Source organism: Pieris rapae, chromosome 15 (genome assembly GCF_905147795.1).
Source record: "Pieris rapae chromosome 15, ilPieRapa1.1, whole genome shotgun sequence".
In the NCBI taxonomy this organism is placed as follows: domain Eukaryota; kingdom Metazoa; phylum Arthropoda; class Insecta; order Lepidoptera; family Pieridae; genus Pieris; species Pieris rapae.
Window position 1 is genome coordinate 9,349,953 of NC_059523.1, and position 19,461 is coordinate 9,369,413.

At 32.5% G+C, this 19,461-nt stretch overlaps 1 protein-coding gene across 1 annotated transcript in view; it reads left to right on the forward strand.

The window, feature by feature from the left end:
• The window catches only part of LOC110997233 (diacylglycerol kinase 1), a 65,969-nt gene that overhangs the window by 10,674 nt on the left and 35,834 nt on the right, over positions 1–19,461 (forward strand). Inside the window, exons 2-3 of the mRNA XM_045631453.1 lie at positions 17,040–17,124; positions 19,139–19,206. Of these exons, the coding sequence (XP_045487409.1) occupies positions 17,043–17,124; positions 19,139–19,206 (150 nt within the window). The 5' untranslated portion in view covers positions 17,040–17,042. The remainder of the gene's footprint in view (positions 1–17,039; positions 17,125–19,138; positions 19,207–19,461) is intronic.

The following is a 19,461-nucleotide window of genomic DNA, read 5'->3' on the forward strand; positions in this document are numbered from 1 at the left end:
ATTTGTAATTTATGTCTAATCTACGGTTCGATGGTAAATTTTTTTTTGGGAAATTGGTATTGCTTTTATCTTTTTTGATTTTATCAATCGATACAGTAGGCTTCAACCCACAATATATATTTTTTTCAAATGCATATGAGCGACAGTTCTCCCAACAATTTAATTTAAACTAGGGCTAGTTGACCGATTTGAGCACTGTTCAAGCCTTAAGACTAGCCAATCTCGCTGGCGATAAAGAGTACGCAATAAAATTTGTTTTACGACTTTACCCTTAGATCATTGATTTTAGTTACAGTTTTTTTTGTTTTATGTAGTATTATTTTGTATATATTATATTATGGAAAATTATTGGAAAACACTTCGTTGTTTTTGAGTTATATTAATTTACAAACACTTCGTTGCGTACAGATGAGCTATCTGTTTCAAGCCACTATATGTTCAAATATATTCGTAGAGATACGTTTCTAACATATAAAAAATTATATATTTATCCCTTTAATACACGCAAAAAGATGACATATATGGATTTTGACTTCTATATGCCGTAGGAGATAGAAGTTAAGGTTTAAGCTCTACGAACACTACTGTCATTCTTTATTTAAGTAAGCTACTCAAATAATACAAAATCATTAATAAATTAAATTGAAATTGAATATAAAAATTAAATAGTTGTTTTGCTGTTGTTTGTTGAAATAATAAAATTTTTAATCGTATTTTTTGTATTTCAATAATAATCATTATATTCTCTTAAAACCATACTTATTAAGTTATACTGAAACTGTACACGAATCCGTTCGGTAGATTATTCGAGAAATACATATTAGTTTTAAAATTTTAGAAATACAATGATAACTCCCAAAGCTAATATTCGTACTTTTGCATTTATGTTTAGTTAGGATGTAATTTAGTTTATAGTTTCAGTCAGTCACGATTAACGTTTGGGTCCTCGCCAAGATCAACCATTACATTTTAATGTATTCCTGATTAATCTAGGATTTAGTTGTCAAAATATATCTCGTCCGACAGGCGGACATTGAACAATCATTCTGGTAACGTAAACAGTTATTGTGTCATGACGAAAATGGAGAATGTAACGAGATGTAAGCTTTGGGTGGTGAGAAAGACCGCGACTGGAGGGAATCATCTGTTTGTTTTTATAGAACAGGGGCCAAACGGGCAGGAGGCTCACTTGATGTTAAGTGATACCGCCGCCTATGGACACTCTCAACGCCAGAGGGCTCGCGAGTGCGTTGCCGGCCTTTTAAGAATTGGAACGCTCTTATCTATTATGTCAGGAGTCAAGGTGTCATGGATTGGACGTGCTGATGACCAATCCAAATCAAACTCAACCTTCTCGTCCAGGCTGGTTTTTTTAAATCACTACCCTGTTAATCTGTCAGTTAGACTATCACAGTTATCATTGAATTAAATCTCACTTTCAAACATATTATTAACTACATAAATAATTATGTATTTAGCAATAGTTTATCGCTGGCTCCCTTTGTGTACGGGACTTGATGAAAAAAAAAGATAACAGAATAAACAACATCTACGGGTAATAAAATAAATTAGGTTTAGAATCTATATCTTCATTTTTTTCTTGCTTAAACTAACCTATATTAATCAGTGATAATGTAGCGTTCAAATATTGAAATAATTAATATAACAGACATAGTTACATACAAATCTTTACTTTTTACGATATAGTATATACTACATGTAGTACCTTGCCTATGTCCAAAGAGAAGCTGTATATCAGAAATTTACCGTCTTGTCGATTAATTATTATAAATTTAATTAAAATAGTGTTTATGTTTTTTATTTTTAGTTATATTTTCTTAGTTCTTCACATGTATAAATAATTACAACAATAAAGGCTTTTATTATTATGATTATTAGAGATTATTTCACGAACTTGTCCATTTCCCAATTAAAAGTCAAATTTGTATCAAACAAATTGTCTGGTAGAGAAATAAATAATTGTATGTGGTTAAGATTTTTTTATATGTATGTCAGCATATATTCTTATATTATTAATATATCTTGTACATCATAATGGCTTAAAAATGCCACCAATTCAAGGCACTACGGAAAATTGAATGAACGATTGCAACAAAGATAATGCATGATATAAAATTAACTTCGTTTTAGTATTCAGGCCACTGTATATGTACAGTTATTTTTAGTCAACGCGTGCCCATTTGTTTACCGTCATACCTATGCGCCACGTTAGCTGTCAGGCGTCGCCGTGACAGCTGTCAATTTTCGCGCCTTTCCGTTCAGCAACGCAACGTTTGTTTTGCTATTTTCGTGTACATAACAAACACTGTATAACTAAATAATTTCAATCATCTGCAATTGGAATATGGAAAGGTATTTCTGTGCCTGATACACATGTCTATAATTCTTGTCGGTTTCTTCAGGATGTTTTCTTCACCGTAATAGCATTCATAGCGTGGAATAAAATCTTATTGTGAAAAGCCTGGCATCGTTACACTTACTGTATATATCTTTATTCTTTGCAGACAAAAAAGTCGTAATGGTGTCTGCATTATGTTATTGACCTTCAAACTAATATATATATAAAAGTCGTCTGAGACTCATAAATTTATTTCAATTACAAAGTTGTTTAGGAGCGCCGATCAATTTCATGTAATTTACTTAACAAGGCGTTTTTTTGGTTTGTAATTTATATGCTATTCAATTTTTTAAATCAAAGAAAATGATTTAACATCTAGAAAAAAAAAGTATTGCACATAATTAATACATAAGTTTTATATTTGGTATTAGGAAATATGTGTTTATTGTGTGTCTAAATAACGCAGGCAGCTCGGGTGGCAAACTATTTGACTCAGATGTGATGCTCATCTCTTTCAACTTCCATACTCAATTCTTTTCAATTCTAAAACCCCCTCTTATCTTAAAATTAATTTCAAATTCTCAGGTTCTTATATATGTTACGTTTCTCTAGTATCCTTTTTGGAAATTTCATCTCATAGCTGATGCTTCTCAGGAATTTTTTCATTTATTTTATTAATAATTAGTCGGAGATGCTATACTTAAAAAAAAATTAATTGTGCACTTCTTGCACTTTTCCCATCCTATTTATATTATTAGATTTGTATTCTTAGGGTTGCCTAGAAGATATCGCTTGTTAGCGGTAAGGCCGCCTGTTGAAATTTAAATTTGCAAAGTCACAAATTTTTATGAATTTGAATAATGAAATGCGTAGTGTTATAATACTTTTACAAATAAAATGAATTCAGTCCGATTTGAATTAAAATTCAGGATAATATATTGCCATATGAAAGGTAAAAAATACGGAGAAAGAGCGTTACATATGTATGCGAAAATATATTATGTGAAAATTCTTTGAATACGCAGACAGGCGTCATACATCAGTACATTTTATTATATTTTCGCAAATTTTCCTTGGATTATATATTTTTTATATATACACAAAATAGGTAATTTATTTTAAACACTCCTACCACAACCTCGTTGCGTGGTTGAATTTTGTTGCCTTACCAATTAAATTTGGAGACCGATAAACTTGGAATATGCGATGCCAAAATACAAACGCGGTCTTATTAAAAACTTGAGGTTTTAGTACCATGTTTGTTATCATGTTTATATCCGTTTAAAAGAGACGTAAAATAAAGCTAAAGTATTCTAAGGTCCACAATCTGTACCACAATCGATCTATAATAATACCAAATAAATGACAATAATCTACATACCTATAACTGCAAACAGCGTATCACAAAGTAATGCTATTATAGAAAAAAATCTGGCATTTTTTGTTAGAATGGCATTATTGTATTGACTCTCATAATGGACCACGCATCGTTATTTAAAAATACAAATTAAAACCTTTTTTAGGTCTGGCCTCAGATTTTTTTACTCTGTTTCATGATCATTTGTTTTGTAAACCTCCTGTGCCTGACTCCCGCCGTGGATTTTGAGGTCTCAGGCAAGCCGGTTTCTTCGTGAGGTAACCTAAAGAAGTTCCCTTCACCGAGGGAATATTAAATGCGCATATAGAAAGAAATTCCATTGGTGCACAGCCGGGGTTCGAGCCTTAATGGATGTAAGTCGCACGCTGAACCCCCAACACTGGTCTGCATCGTTAGTTACCTAACTTATAATTAGACATTTTTTTTGTTATTATTAGTAAAAAATATTTCTTAATAAACAAAGCAAATGAGCAGTGTTGGCCTAGTGGCTTCATCATACGACTCTGATACCTGAGGTCGTAGGTTCAATACCGGGCTGTGCACCAATGGACTTTCTTTCTATGTGCGCATTTAACATTTGCTCGAACAATGACGGAAAAAATCGTGAGGAAGCCGACACATCTTAGACCCAAAAAGTCGACGACGGGTGTCAGGCACTGGAGGCTGATCACCTACTTGCCTATTAGATTTAAAAATGATCATGAAACAGATTCAGAAATCTGAGGCCATAGCCTGAAGAGGTTTAAGCACCATTGATTTATTTATTTTTAAACAAAGCAAATATGTTTGTCTAATTTTATAACTATATATATAGAAATGATAATCAAATAAATATAACAAAATGTATTCAGGCTTCCAGTGAACGCCCATGAATGAAACCTGAGAATTTGCGTATCACTGTATCGATCTGGTTCAATGGAAATGCATGCCTCGCAAACTAGGGTGCAAGTTTACATATAAGTCTGAATATACACTAAGCTTGTATAGTATAATAGACATTGGCAAAAGTGGATTTGATTTAATTATAATTGAATCATCCATAGAAATAATAAGGCTTTCTTTTATATTTTGATTATTAAATAGTTATCTGCAAAAGAGATATATGTATAACGATTATAGTCACTGAAAATTGTTAAAGAAAATAAATTTAGTTCGGAGACAGTTATTGTACTTACTATGTACGAATATATGCTAAAACTCTTTGTTTGTTGTGACGCTGTATTAACCAAAAACATTTTTTTAAATCGATTACTAAGTGAAGATTAAATACAAGTGTATTACATATATACTTTACCTTATCGGAAACAAGAATGTTAGGTTACAATTTATGAGTGTGGGAAAAACTGAAGGGATGAACCCTTCACTTTGGATTTGGCTACAATTAGTTTTAAAATATCGGTTAGAATTCCAATATCTCTTCATCCTCAAAATGAAAAAGCAAAGCTTGTGGCAAGGCCAATTCATTAGTACAAAAAGTATTGTATATTCTAAAGAACAGTGGGTAAATTTTTCATACTATGGCCTTATTTTTCGAAGTCCGGGCGTGTAGAGTTAAAATTAACTTTTAACTTTAACTTTAGCATGTGATAATCGTGGCAAAAATTACATGGAAATGTTCACTCTCTCAATGTTATATTCCACAAAAAGGAATGTTCTGCATGACACTGTTGAAACAATCATAAAAGGAGCTTCATAAAGATATTGTATATAAACGAAATAAGGAAGGATCTCTGTAGGTACCTATAGAGTTTGTGAACTGTGGCGTTAAAAGAATTTTCCCATTCACGAAGGGATGAGCTGGTATGCAATAACGCTTTTCTTTCCGACAGAGGTCGAAGGAAAATAAGCCCTGGAAAAGGCTTGAATGAAATGTCGCAAATAGAAAAGATATCTTTAAATACTTTTCTTACTATGTAAGTATTACATAATGTAAAGGTACCCCAAGATTACAAAAAAATGTTTAGGCATGCCTGAAAAGTGCCGACTGATTATTGAGTTATATTATTGAGTATTTAATTATATTCGGTAAAAATTCGAAACCTCGGCAGCGCATTTGACTCTTATTCTTGTTAAAGTTTCTTAACCTCTACATAATAAATCCTCGCAATTTTTTTTTAATTCGAAAAGCAGTGATTTTGAGATCAAAAAGGAGACTAACTAAATCAGCCGCCCATGGACACTATCAATGCCAGAGGTATCGCGAGTCTGTTACCGGCATTTAAAGATTTGTTACACTCTTTTCTTGAAGGACCCAAAGTGGAATTAACTATATTTTTTGTATACCGACGCGATACTCGAGAACTGCAATAAAACTTTCATTTTATTTAACGAGCGTCGAAATGTTCGACTGATTTTTCATGTGACCTCTGAGAAGTTGAATCAAAGCCACTGAGTCATTATAAAGTCTTGGCAAACAGAACAATTGTACTTTTGATGTTGAATGATCGCTCGGTTTGTTTACTCCAACGCCGCTCGTAAAATTTTGATAATATAAACTGCTATTGTTAAACATATTATGAAAATCATTTTATTTTATTTTTATTTTTTATATTTTGGCACAGAAACAGAAAACAGATTGATTAGATACATACAGTCATAACCTGAAATCCAATTACATTTGTACACAGCATTTTAGTGGCATCTTCAGTGCTGTTACACTAAATCATACATATATTAAGCTTTATGAACAAAAAATAATAAATTAAAATAAGTAACTTAGGTTGCAAGTCTTCGCCGTGAATAATCTTTTTACATTCACAAATACTATTGTGAAAAATATCAACATCAGAACACACAGAATTATTTTATAACGGAAAATGCGTTTTATATTAGGTCGGTAATACTTGTGCTGACTTTATGGCATTCATGACACATACATTAAATAAAACTTAAAACTTATCATGAAAATAATAAAGTTTAATAAATTTATCAAAATAAATTTGTATATATAACTTTTAATGGAATTAAACTTAATTAAATTTCTTGAAACAATATAACGAATGGACTTTTCATAAAATAAATATTGCGATTGACCTAATGCACGTTTTAGATTAGCACGCCACTCAGAATTCATTAGCAAATGAAATTCTCAGGAAAACTACATGACAACTCGGAAATTGACATATCACTGGTTATTACGTAGTAGCTTCCCGTAGCATTAGTTGTTCGTAGAGGCTACAAGTGCTACAATTATGATATCTCGTAGCAAATCTGTGAAACGATTTGATTATCATTTCAAATTCGTAGGATTATTTTAAGTTATTTAATTTGTTTGTTAAAGTAAATTTAGATATTTAATGAATAGCTAAACTGAATTAAATAGTGAAGTGTGGGAAGGAATAGCATTGTTTCTAAATTGGTCAATTCAATATCATATATTTTTTAGTCTTTTGGTGTTATTGAACACTTTTCTTGAATAAGCAGGTAATCAACAAGTTTTTGGCCCAGTTCCTCACTATGTTGTGCTTGGGCACAGAGTCAGGGAAATCCATTGGCGTAAAGCCAAAGTTCTAACGCGTAGTACGTTCAGTAATGTAAAGCCAATCACACAATGAATAAAAAATCTTGACTTTAAACAATTTTAAATCTAAATGTAATTTTTTTAATATTAAAGTGAACTTTGAAAAAATATGGCTTGTCTTTGAGTTAATGCGCAAACGCAGTCATTGACTATCGCCCAAACCCAATAACGTATCTCAATCCATTTTAGACATCTTATTCCAAATATTTAAAAAAAAACGTCTGCTAATCGACGGATTGTAATAGCCATCTGTCGATACGAGCTATTTATGGTAGGCTGGATCGGTGTATGTGGATAGACTTTTGTATGAAAATGACCGTTCAACTGTGCCAATATCCTATCTAAAGATTTTAATTATACCAGTTTTTTAAATGATTAAAAATCTATTTGACATGTTTTAAATATAGACATGTATATTTTAATAATAACATCATTTATTTAACAATTTAATACAAAAATAACATAATACATAAAAATATATCTAATAACTAAAATTATTTTTTAATAATTAAAATTTAAGTATTAAAAAATATTATTAAAAGGAGTCCCTTTAGGCAAGGTTCCGAAGATACTAGCAGCGTTGCCCCTTTGAATACTTAGACTAATTCTTTGTGCGAGGTAGCTGCCAGCTCTTCGTTCTCCTGTGATGTCGACTAACCTTTTTGATAATTCCCTAAAAAGCTTTAATGCGCTAGGACCCCACGGACCAAGGGTCTCGACACCGAATGGGACAAAATCATATTCAGAGCCTAGACCCCTGTATTTGCAGACTTTAGCTTTTTCAGCCGCATCACAAGCCGCACCAGTATTTTAATTATATTTGTACGGTTCTATTTACTTTATTTAGTTTATATTGATTATCAAATATGAGTGTAAAGAGCGAAGAGATTGAATTCCATCCGTCGCCAAAAAATGGAATGTCTTCATAGGGTTTGGTTATTGGGATGCAGATATGACATCGATCGACTGTCACGGTCTGACAATCCACAATCTCAGATTGTTTTCAATTCAAAAACGTATTGTATGCCATATGGTAGTTAGAATTCTCGTTAAGTGTCGACTTTTAATATAACCCTAATACTCTTCTATGGCAAATTAGAGTTAAATTCTTCCCCCTCTCAAAATAAAGTAATATGCAAACTTTCGTTACACGATACCGTTCTGTAACAAAAACTGTATCCCTTGGCAATATAAATATTGAGCCTGCCTAACTTTTTGTTTGTTCAAACAAGCAACTTCTCTATTTCCGTCGGTACTTTTGAAGTATCATTTTGTTCAATAACAAATCTATAACTTAACTTTACTAATACTTAAGTTTTTGCTATTTTCTTACGAGTTTCGCCATTGTATCACTGAATAGAAATTGTCTTTTGCATGAATGGGAGAAAAATAGTTTTCTATTTTTATGTTAAATAAAGTTTAAAATAATACAATTGTTGCTTCTATGATGTTTCGATAAATAATATAAAAAAAACGACGTTTAGAAGATTTGTCAAATAAAAGGCTACGTTCGTACAACATTATTGTTGACATTAAACATGTTTTTAACAATTACATAATCAATAAAACATCACACAGTTTAGTTCATACTCGTTTACTTCGCTGGATCACTTACGACGCGATCCAAGTTAAGCCTTGGCCTCAGGAACTAGAAAACGCCACCTTCAAACCGCTTGCCAATAAGGCACTTGGAGCTCGCTTTCTCCATCACCACGGCGTCTTTCCAGAGATATTGGGGCCTACTGAGGGGTCGGCAGTTAAATTCACAAATTAGCCCGACAAATGGAACTGCAACCGGTACTTTAATACTTAGTGTAATATCCTAATCGCTTCAAATATCACGCAGTCTATCGAATCCACAAGTAAACTATATATATTTAAATGAATTTACACGTAAGCAATAGAATAAACGTGTTCTTGATATATAACGCCTCTTTATAAATATAATATTTCCGTGATATACAAGGCAGTTGGATAAACACGTATATAATAAATCTTGTTTTCCAATATTATTCGGAAACGTTCAAATACAATGTTAAACATACGTGTGAATATAACACGAGTGTGATACAGGCTGTTCTTTTGAAGTTTCGTAACCTATTACTGTATTTGTTGTATTGTTTCGTCGGGAATCAAATACAGTGGCGTTTTTAGTGTTTGAGCAAAATATTTGTCTGAAACATGTTACAGCGCGCAATTAGGTATTTTCATAATATTTTATTTTTATCTATACTAATATTATAAAGAGGAAAGGTTTGATTTTTTGTTTGTTTGTATGAATTGAATAGGCTCCGAAACTACTTGGCAGATTTGAAAAATTCTTTCACTGTTGGAAAGCTACATCATTCCTGAGTGACATAGGCTATATTTCATTTTCAAAAAAAATAGGCATCCTTACTAAAATTACGATAACATTAACATTTGTTTATTATTTGATACAATTCTAACAGATGGCGCTGAGTTAAAGGTAGTTTAGTTTAGGTCCGTGTCGTGGTACCAACATTTCACATAAGTTCTCCTACGGTTTCCCTTGATTAATTTACTACTATGTAATATAACAAAAACCTTAGCCACAGCAACGCTTGGCCGAGTCTGCTACTAATTTAATAAACTATTTTTTTTGTCACCTGCGCTGCGTTGTCAAATCGCACGCTCTATTATCTAGAGTTTGATTTTGTATGATTAAAAGGAATCTTAATTATTTTTATATTCACCCATACAAAGGTGTATCTGCCTCATACTAAGACAAACTATGATGCTACGTTTTCTATCAAATGTGCAATTTATAGATAAACTCGTAATCGCCCTGTATTTGCGCGGGAGCATTGCCCGGACTGAAATAGCGGACTAAATATACATACACCAGGTGTTCATAGTAAATGGGACATACTGTATATTATTCGTAATTATTATAAATTTAGTTTTATCGTAAATAGTTGCAGAACGGTGTTTGGTCTCATTTAAGTATGCACGCGGCCGATTCAAAATAACTAAGATGATTTTTGAAGTTGTACTTCTTTTAGCGCGATGGAGAAAAATGATGAGAGTGAATTTTTACGATGCGCGCGCACACCGACACCTGAATCATCATCGTAAAGTTAGGTCTAGGTAGCATGAAAATCGAGAACTATGTTCAAGATGTATATTCTAGTATTTTAATATTTAGAACACACTTCTTTAAAACTCTAGAACCGATATGATCACGGAGTGAATGGATTCCATCGGTGGCTGAATCAGTTTGGGAACGTTTGATCTGTTAATGTGATAAACGAGTTTTTCATCAAGTGACACTATCGCTTAGTAATAATTGTGTAAATAACTTTTATCTGAAGAAGACTAGATTGTGTTAAATAAATACTTATTTAATAAAGTAAAAAATTCGGCATCTGTTTTTTTTTTGTTCTAAAGCGTGACTAAATTTTAAACAACTCTTTAATTTATAATAATTCTTTTTTTATATTTCTAAGTTTTATTCATACCAATCAATAATAATTAAGGCAATTTTTTCATTATTTTATATCGTTTGTATTGTTACATGAATGAAAAAGAATTTGGAAATAATTTTTATAGAAACATTTGCCAGCATCGTTCTATACCAAAAAAGTAAAATATATAAATATAATTATTAATCGGCACAAAATTATTCTAAATATTACATTGCACATTTAAGATATCTAAACTTTCGTATAAAATATTAAACCAGTTTAAGCTTACCCCAGATGTACGATATCTATCTATGAATCACCATATAGCCTAAGAAACAAAGCCTTATTTTAATGTTTCCCATCAAGTTAAGTCAATACCAAGTATTATAAAGGTCGGAATTCACCACTTACTCCACTTCCTGGACCAAGCAATCTCGTTTTACGACCTCTCCGGGAGATATGAAATTCCTCAGTTGCGGGCTGTGTTACAAGCTGTTAGCGATATTAATACTGGCAATAAAACTGATTTTACAAAATCTTTCCGACTTAAAGATAATCTATTTTATTATCGGCAAGACAGCGTTTTGTGCTTGCCTGATGACTTTTGGGACCGTGGGTGCGATGTTAATATGAGAAATTTTTAAGTGATATATATATATATAAAGCAAGTAAACTTTTCGTGTGTTTGAGAGGAGTCTATATAACAGACAAAACACTGTTTGCAAATTTTAATCTAAATAAATATTTACTTCAAAAGTACATACACTATACAATTTTGATTTCATCATTTATATATCTTCGTGAATTTATATAAATAAACCATTAGGATAAGAAATAAGCTTTCTAATGACATAAAAATACGCTTTGTTTTATGTATTAAATAAATATTCATTTCAGTAAGGGCGGTGTTGACATTAATTCTAGCGATCTGTAGTAATTTACGAGTTTTGGGTCTATTTTTGGAGATATTCCAGAGATGGCTTTAGGCTTTTGTGGTCAATTTAGTATTTGTGGTGTAGGAAATAATGTATTAGTATATACATACTTACAGAATTAGAGAATTCTCGTGTTTGTAAATACTCTTCCGAAACGGCTTGAACGAATTGCTTTTAAGATTTTTTTGTAAATCCAGTTACAGATCATATATTTTTATAGCCCTTAGTTGAGAGAAACTTGAAAAAAAATATTATTTATTAAATAAAAATATTTTTAAATATCATTTGCCGTGTGCAAAGTATATACCACCAAGTTTACGGGCGATAATCGCAACCGCAGCGGCTGCGTTACCGCACAAAAATCTGGTCTCGGGAGTTTTGAAAATAATTAAATTAAAATAAAATTCCAAACCGCTACCACCGCGAGTCCTAAGCGTCTGATAATATTATTTAAATTGACAGAATCTGCCGACGGTGTGACTGATGTAGGGCCGTTAAAGTATTATAAGCAAATTTACTGCTATTCCTCTTTTCAGCAAAAGCAAGCAAAGCTATCAAAAATATTAGGATAAAAACGTATTTTTTTGTAGAAATCCTTTCGATAGAATATTCCAAGTAAAAGAGATGGATTGTACATCAGGCTTTCATGATATACTTGCAGGGGTACCTCAGGGCTCTGTACTTGGTCCAGTGCTGTACACCATATATACCTCAGATCTACCATGTACCCCTGGCGTCAATATTGCAACCTATGCAGACGATACCGCAATCCTGGCTTCGAGTAAACAACCGGAAGAAGCCACGTTAAAGCTGCAGCGAAGCCTAAATGAAATAAGCAACTGGTTCGATAAATGGAGAATCGGGGTAAACACGGGCAAGTCAGTGCAGGTGACATTCGCTCTGGGAAGAAGGACATGCCCGCCTGTCAACCTAGGAGGAAGGGAGCTGCCTCAAAGTGATACAGTCAAATATCTTGGACTGCACCTGGACCGTAGGTTGACATGGCAAAGGCATATCGAGGCAAAACGGCTTGAAATAAACTTGAAATACAAGAGGTTGCACTGGTTATTGGGTAGAAACTCTAAATTGTCCATCGACAACAAACTCCTTATTTATAACTCTGTTATAAAACCCGTGTGGACCTACGGAATACAATTGTGGGGAGCAACATGCGACTCTAACAAAACTAAAATTCAAAGAACACAAAATTACATCCTTAAACAAATAAGCAACTCGCCGTGGTTTATTAAAAACGCTGAAGTACATGAACACCTGGGCATACCTACAGTTAAAGCGGAAATAAAATTGTACGCCCAGAAGTACAAGACTAGGCTGGAAAATCATCCTAACCACCTAGCTGTTCAACTCACCCTACCCGAGTGTATAAGCCGTCTCAAAAGACGAAGAACCCTTGAACTCGGCAACATTGTCTGAGCTAATATTATTATGGTAGATATTCCTATTGAGGAATGTTTCCACCCGTCAGTCCTCCTACAACTCATCTGCTCATAGTCAGAAGACTGATTGCACGATGCGCTCTTGAAAAAAAAAAAAAAAGTTTTCGAGAAAATCACACAATCTATGGTATACCACGGATTGTGTGATTTTCTTCGAAATTAAGTATACCACAGTAGTTTTCTTTCGAAATTAAATATACCACTAAATTTCGAATAGGAACCATGAATGTTTTTGTAGACATTGAAACCGTAAGATAAATTTTACCTGTTTTTGGAAGGTCTTAACATGGTAAGTTAATTAAAACAAATATTGTTCAGCTTCCTCTAGCTCGATTTTTATCTTCTCCGTGATCATTTGTATTATATAGGCATAGAAATACAAACTGTTCTTTATACTCAATTCGAGGTTTTAATAGCCAGCTATTAAAAATAACAGTGACAGTGTAACCTTTAAATGTTTTGGGCCTTTAAGGCCATTTGCTTAAACAGTCCTCGTGTGAAATTCGTTTACTTTATACACCTCTTTAAGGGATATGTGCGATGTAAATTACGTTGCGTATTCAATGATATCATCAGAGATGCTAATATTATATATATACAATTTTGTTTTTCGTTCTGCGCCTATTTGCAAAATCAAATTCTTATTCAACCATTTATTCAATTTAGATGCGTCTTAAGGCATGCTTATGAATGTCAAAAACGTTTACAAAATTCGCGAAAGAACAAAACTACGCCACCCGTTCGCAAAACTACCAGGAGGCCTTGTTCTGAGAAGAACGTGCAAGAAACTCAGCAAGTTTTACCCTCCGTCTACAATCAGCCTACAAGCTAATCTGTGCTGTGGTGGTGACGTGTGGAGTAGCTTCTTATTGGAAGCATCAACTCATCTACTGCCTAGAGCTATAGCCGGTCTTCTAGCTCTAGAATATGGTGATGTTTTAGTCGTTGAGTTCTTTCGAGTGATAAATAAATATTTATATCGACGTGTATCGAAAACGTAACGCACGCATGCAGTTTTACAATAACTACTTATTTATAATAATATATATGTATAAAAATAGTTAAAAGAAAATCATTCAATAATACACGACCAAAAAAAGGTTTTTTATTTAACGACAAACATTGTATTCGTTTGGGATGAAAAGCCTTTATCGCTTTAGTTTATTTGTGATCGGTTCAAACCAACTAACTGCCCTCAAGGGTATTCTTTGAACGCGAACATTTATTGCTTTATTGAAATAGGAACAAGTTCAATTGAAATATTCCCGCTGTGGTGATATTTAAATTAATTATTTTTTAACAAATTATTGGATACCTAAGCTATAGTATGTTATACATGTTTATATAGCAATGTTATGCTTAGTAAATTAACATTAGTTCTGTGCTTTCTTTTATATAACAGGGGGCAAAATGGGTACACAGTGGAAGAAGGCTCTTCAAGCAGACATACTTGTCACATATGAAGTGACAGTTTGTTTTTCAAATATTGGAAATTAAAATCGATTTTTGTTTAGTTTTTTTATTATTATTACTGTTTTGTTTTGTACGATCTCTCTTCGTATATGTCATGTTTGCCTTTCAGTGCTTATAAGAATAAAAATAGTATTTTGTAGTTATTTTACCGATGTAACAGTGTGCCGAGCGTTGGAATGCTTTTATCAATAAAAATGTTTTATTAAAATGTTATAAGTCTTGAAACTTACTTCTTTTTAAGACACGGACTATGAAACAGCCTAGGGTTATATAAAAACATAATATTGTAAATGTGTAATAGTGTTTCTAATATATATTAATTTTGATGTCAGTGTTTTAAAATAGTTTTAAATAAATAGGTACGGGTCCGCTGCTATTATTTCTCGTGTCTCCCCAAGCAAGCTTGTAAACACTCGATCTAAAATAAGTTATGTTTTCTATTAGTGTTTATATGAAACTGCTTCATTAAAGTAATGATTAAATATTAAAGTAATGACTAAAATTCATTTTAGAACCTGTTTAAGTTGACTTATTGTAGTACATGATGAGTGCTTCATTAAAATCACATAAACGCTCTACTGGTCAAGAACAAAGTAAACTACGTATTGGGAACTGAACCATTTGACTCACTATTCGTGGGTTCCGTCGCCCAGGGACGCACCGGCATTTGGTGCGTCCAATTATCTCCAATAGCCCGGAAAAATGTGTTAACACTTTATGCCTTCACTGGTAATTCGAAGAAAACACAGCACATTATTTATTCAATAGCCAATGTTTAATATGTAAAAGGTTTACCTTAATAATGTATAGCCGACGCGAAGGTTGTTAAACGTAAAATTCAACCCATAAATAAGTTAAAAATAACGTTATTAACCGGGATAGTTTGTAACACGACTGCCTGGCTTATCCGGTCGCTGGAAAATTGAATTATTTACCGTATCGCTATGGAAACCAAGCGTGTTCCTGTTTCATCCGTTTATTTAGGTACTTAAGTGAGGATTGAACCACAGAGAAAGTTATACAAGGTTTAAAAGACCACAAGGGCTCTGTAGTCGTTGGTTCGGACCTTAACGCTTTAAAGATGGCGTCGGGCAACTAAAATGTTAACGTCATAGGCCAAGCGCAGCTTGCATATAACCCTTTAGGAAAATACATGTTCATGAAACAGATAAGTAAATTTGATGCCATGTTTATCAAATACCCTAAGAAATAATCGGCCTATGAGCTGCTGATGACTCCTCTTCACGGCATTTGTAAAAAAAGGTGTGGCACTAGGCGACTGCCGCGGTAAATCCATTGCATAGCATTTTTTTATCAACTTATGCTATTATTATTTATTTAAAAAAAAAATTCTATTAACATTCTGTTTTGGATTTTTAAATATTTTTCGTGAATTTTACAATGTTTATATTATTTCTAATATTAAGATAAAATTACCTTACATAAAGCTTTCAAAAGTATAGGTTTATATCTTATTTTCACGTGAAAGAAATCGCTATGTCAGTGTCATAATATAAAAGCATCGCCTCCCGACCACTATCTGTCTTGCGTGTCAAACGTCTTTTGTTTTCCTACCCAAGATTAAGCTTCATTTAATGCCCTATCCTGGACAACAAAGCCTGGATGGTTTATGTTTAGATAATTGCGAGAAACCCATAAATTCAAAGATGTCAGCGTTTTCATGCTCCTTAGTACGATAAGATTATTTTTTATCTCTCTATATACATATGTATATACAAATAAACTATATTTATAATGGGACATAAGATCTGAATCTGTAAGCATCCCTACTCATCGGCAAATAAGACAGAGGGTGTATGCCGAGAGAAAAAGCCGGCGTTAAAAACTCTCGGTACTCTTTTAAAAGCAAATCATCAAACGACACAACAGCAAATTTATTACCGGTAGCCTGTCTAGCACTAGTCCCAGACCCTCGTATAAACTACATAGTCATTAACTTTATAGTAAGCCTTTTTACACTGCTTTTATTTAATACATTTCTTACATTTATTAAAAGACAGAGATAAAAGAGCCTCTGGGATTTTATTAAAGAAGAGTATCGCTTTTTCCAAAAAAGAATTACTATTTTTAAAAAGTCTCTAGCACCGGAATATTGTAGCCTGCGTTTATTCGTTTATTAACATTGTGCGTATGTTCTATGTTAGTAAACTTATCACTATGTTTGTATACTTATATACATAATATTTTAAGAAATACCTTGCAAAGGAAAAGTAGTATATTAATTTCCTTGATTTATTCTCTCAGAGATTCCCTACAATTTAAAATGTATAGCCGGCAACACACTCGCGAGCCTTCTGGTATTGAGAGTGTCCATAGGCGGCGGTATCACTTATCATCAGATGAGCTTCATACCCGTTTGCAGCCTGTTCTATTAAAATTGTGATGATACGTTTTGGTGTAGTCGGCTGCCTAGAGACTCATCAACTTTTAACTTCCCAAGGGCTGAAGTAATAATGATCAATTTATTACAGGTCATGCCGAACCAAACCGGCAGCGGGTTCCAGTGGGATAAACTGTCACCTGCAGAGTTCCAGCAGTTGCAAGAGTTGACTTCATGTAAGTAACCACTCGGCTCTGTGGTTTTGTCTATGTCGCTTGTAGTTAACCTATTTCTATCAGTTTTATTTATAAAATTGTTACGTTTAAATATCTAGTACCTGGATGACGGCATTTTTTTATTTTTATAAATTGTGTTTTTAGGAAATTATATTTAAGTACGATTAAGTAAGTAATAAAATGTTGAAATATGTTGAATAAAGATAATTATATTCATATTTAAGTTTTTATTTGACTGACATCTTTAAACGAGCAATTCTATGCTTAAGTTGATAAAACCGAATAAAATGGCATTTTAAACTTTGATAATTTATTTATTTTTTATTTTATTTATTTATTAACACTTCATTACATTGCAATATAAAAATTGAACATAATTAAATGAAAAGGAGGACAACTGGCGGCCTTATCGCTTTCGAGCGATTTCTTCCAGGCAACCAAATTTATTTAAAGTATCACAATAATCTTAACCTGTTTATTAATAATTATTAAATAATTTTGAAAACAAATAAATATACATTCTTGTCCTTGGTTCGCGCATATATGAAATGGAGAATTAACCTTTTAAGGAATATCAGTTGTCTCTCAGTAAATTTGTAAAAAGCTCGCATAAGTTAAAGAGGATATTTCTACTAGAAACACTTATTTTATTAAAGATCAAAGGCATTAAAATAGAAACCAATTAGCTTTATGGAAGGCTTTGATGACATTAGACTGATTGCGTTATTGTACAACAAAATTCGTCTCTGTTTGATGTCTGTGTTAATTTTTCTCTTTGTTTGTGAAAGGCTGCGTTGCTGTCTATTACAATTACTTTTTTTGCCATAGGGCCCAACTTTTGAAATATGTTTTTATTATTTTTGTTTTATTTTATTGTATTTTTTTGTGTTTCTGTGTGTGTGTTTTATTAGCAATGAATGTAATGTCTATGTTTAAGCTAATATCTAATGTAATGTCTAAATCTTATGTAAAATAGGGTAGGTTTTTTCCAGATTAAAATTAAATTGTAACCAAATCCAAGGATTTTGTGAGGAGTAAACTTAACATCAGGTGAGCCTCCTGCCCGTTTGCCCCCTGTTCTATTAAAAAAAAAAAAAGTACCAGAAACAGTTAATAATCTTATTTGTCTGCTGAGAACTAATCGGACAAAGTCGCGTGTTGGACTTATATGAAGGGGGCGACTATTAGCTAATTGTATTATTTTATTACCTACACGTTGTGGATTATCGACTCATCTGTTATTTCGCAAAAGCTTGTGTGATATTTTCCTACTCTTGGGGAGGACAAAACTCGCAGACGCATCAATTCGAACTGTTTTTATTTATTCCTTGAACTGAGAGGACGGTTTTTATGTATTAAATGTAAACAAAATTTAGCTTTAGTAGGTTTTTATTTCCGAAAAGCGAACAGTGTTCATGTGGTAGCATAGCAAATTGTTCCATATGTTAGTATGTAGCTAAAGAGGAAGGCTAAGTTAAAAACATTTTATAACATTATTTACCTAATTATTATTATTTTTTGAGCACAAAACACATTGCGAGCTTGTTCAACACATTTGAGCATTATTGTAAAACAAAAGCTGGCAAAGCTTGTACCAATACTGTTGAGTTCATGGTTGACAAATTAAAAAAAATGTTTATAAATAAATAATTATCTGTGTAACTTACTTTGCTTAGAAAAAAAAATTAAGCTTAAATTTAGCTTTTTCCGTACGAAAAATACTATGTAGTTCGTTTTTATCGTCAAAGTGTTTACGCTGTAATGTAAGGAGGCAGATGGATGCTTTAGATATGGCAGTATAATAGGTGTGTATACTAGTAAAATGGTATCTTATAATCTATTTACATCATAAGTATGAGAAAAAAAAATAATATTTCATTTAATGTCTAAAATTAAAATGACATTTGCATGCCAATTTTTATATAGCTGATTGTGTGGATTTTTTTGCAAATAAACGATGTATTAATTTGAATTTCCGTCTTTAAGTAATTTATTAGACATTATTGTTTTTCAGATTCAAATAGAAAATTGCAAGATGTGCTCAACGAGCTGTGTGATGTTCGGAAACAGAACCCGGATGGGGTGAGTCGTTATATTTTATTCCTACGTGTGTACAACGCCTTAAGCTTAGCTAGGAAATTACCTATAAAGATACAAGTAGAAATGTAATATTAAGTTGGTTTTAGCCAACAAAAATGCAGGCTGACAGGTCATTTGTTAGAGACAATTTACGTCAGAAACGCTGAAACGCGAAGGATTTTGACTACATTTTTTTTTAGCCATAATAATATTTTCCTTTTGAAATATATGTATTATATTTGTAATTATTATATATTA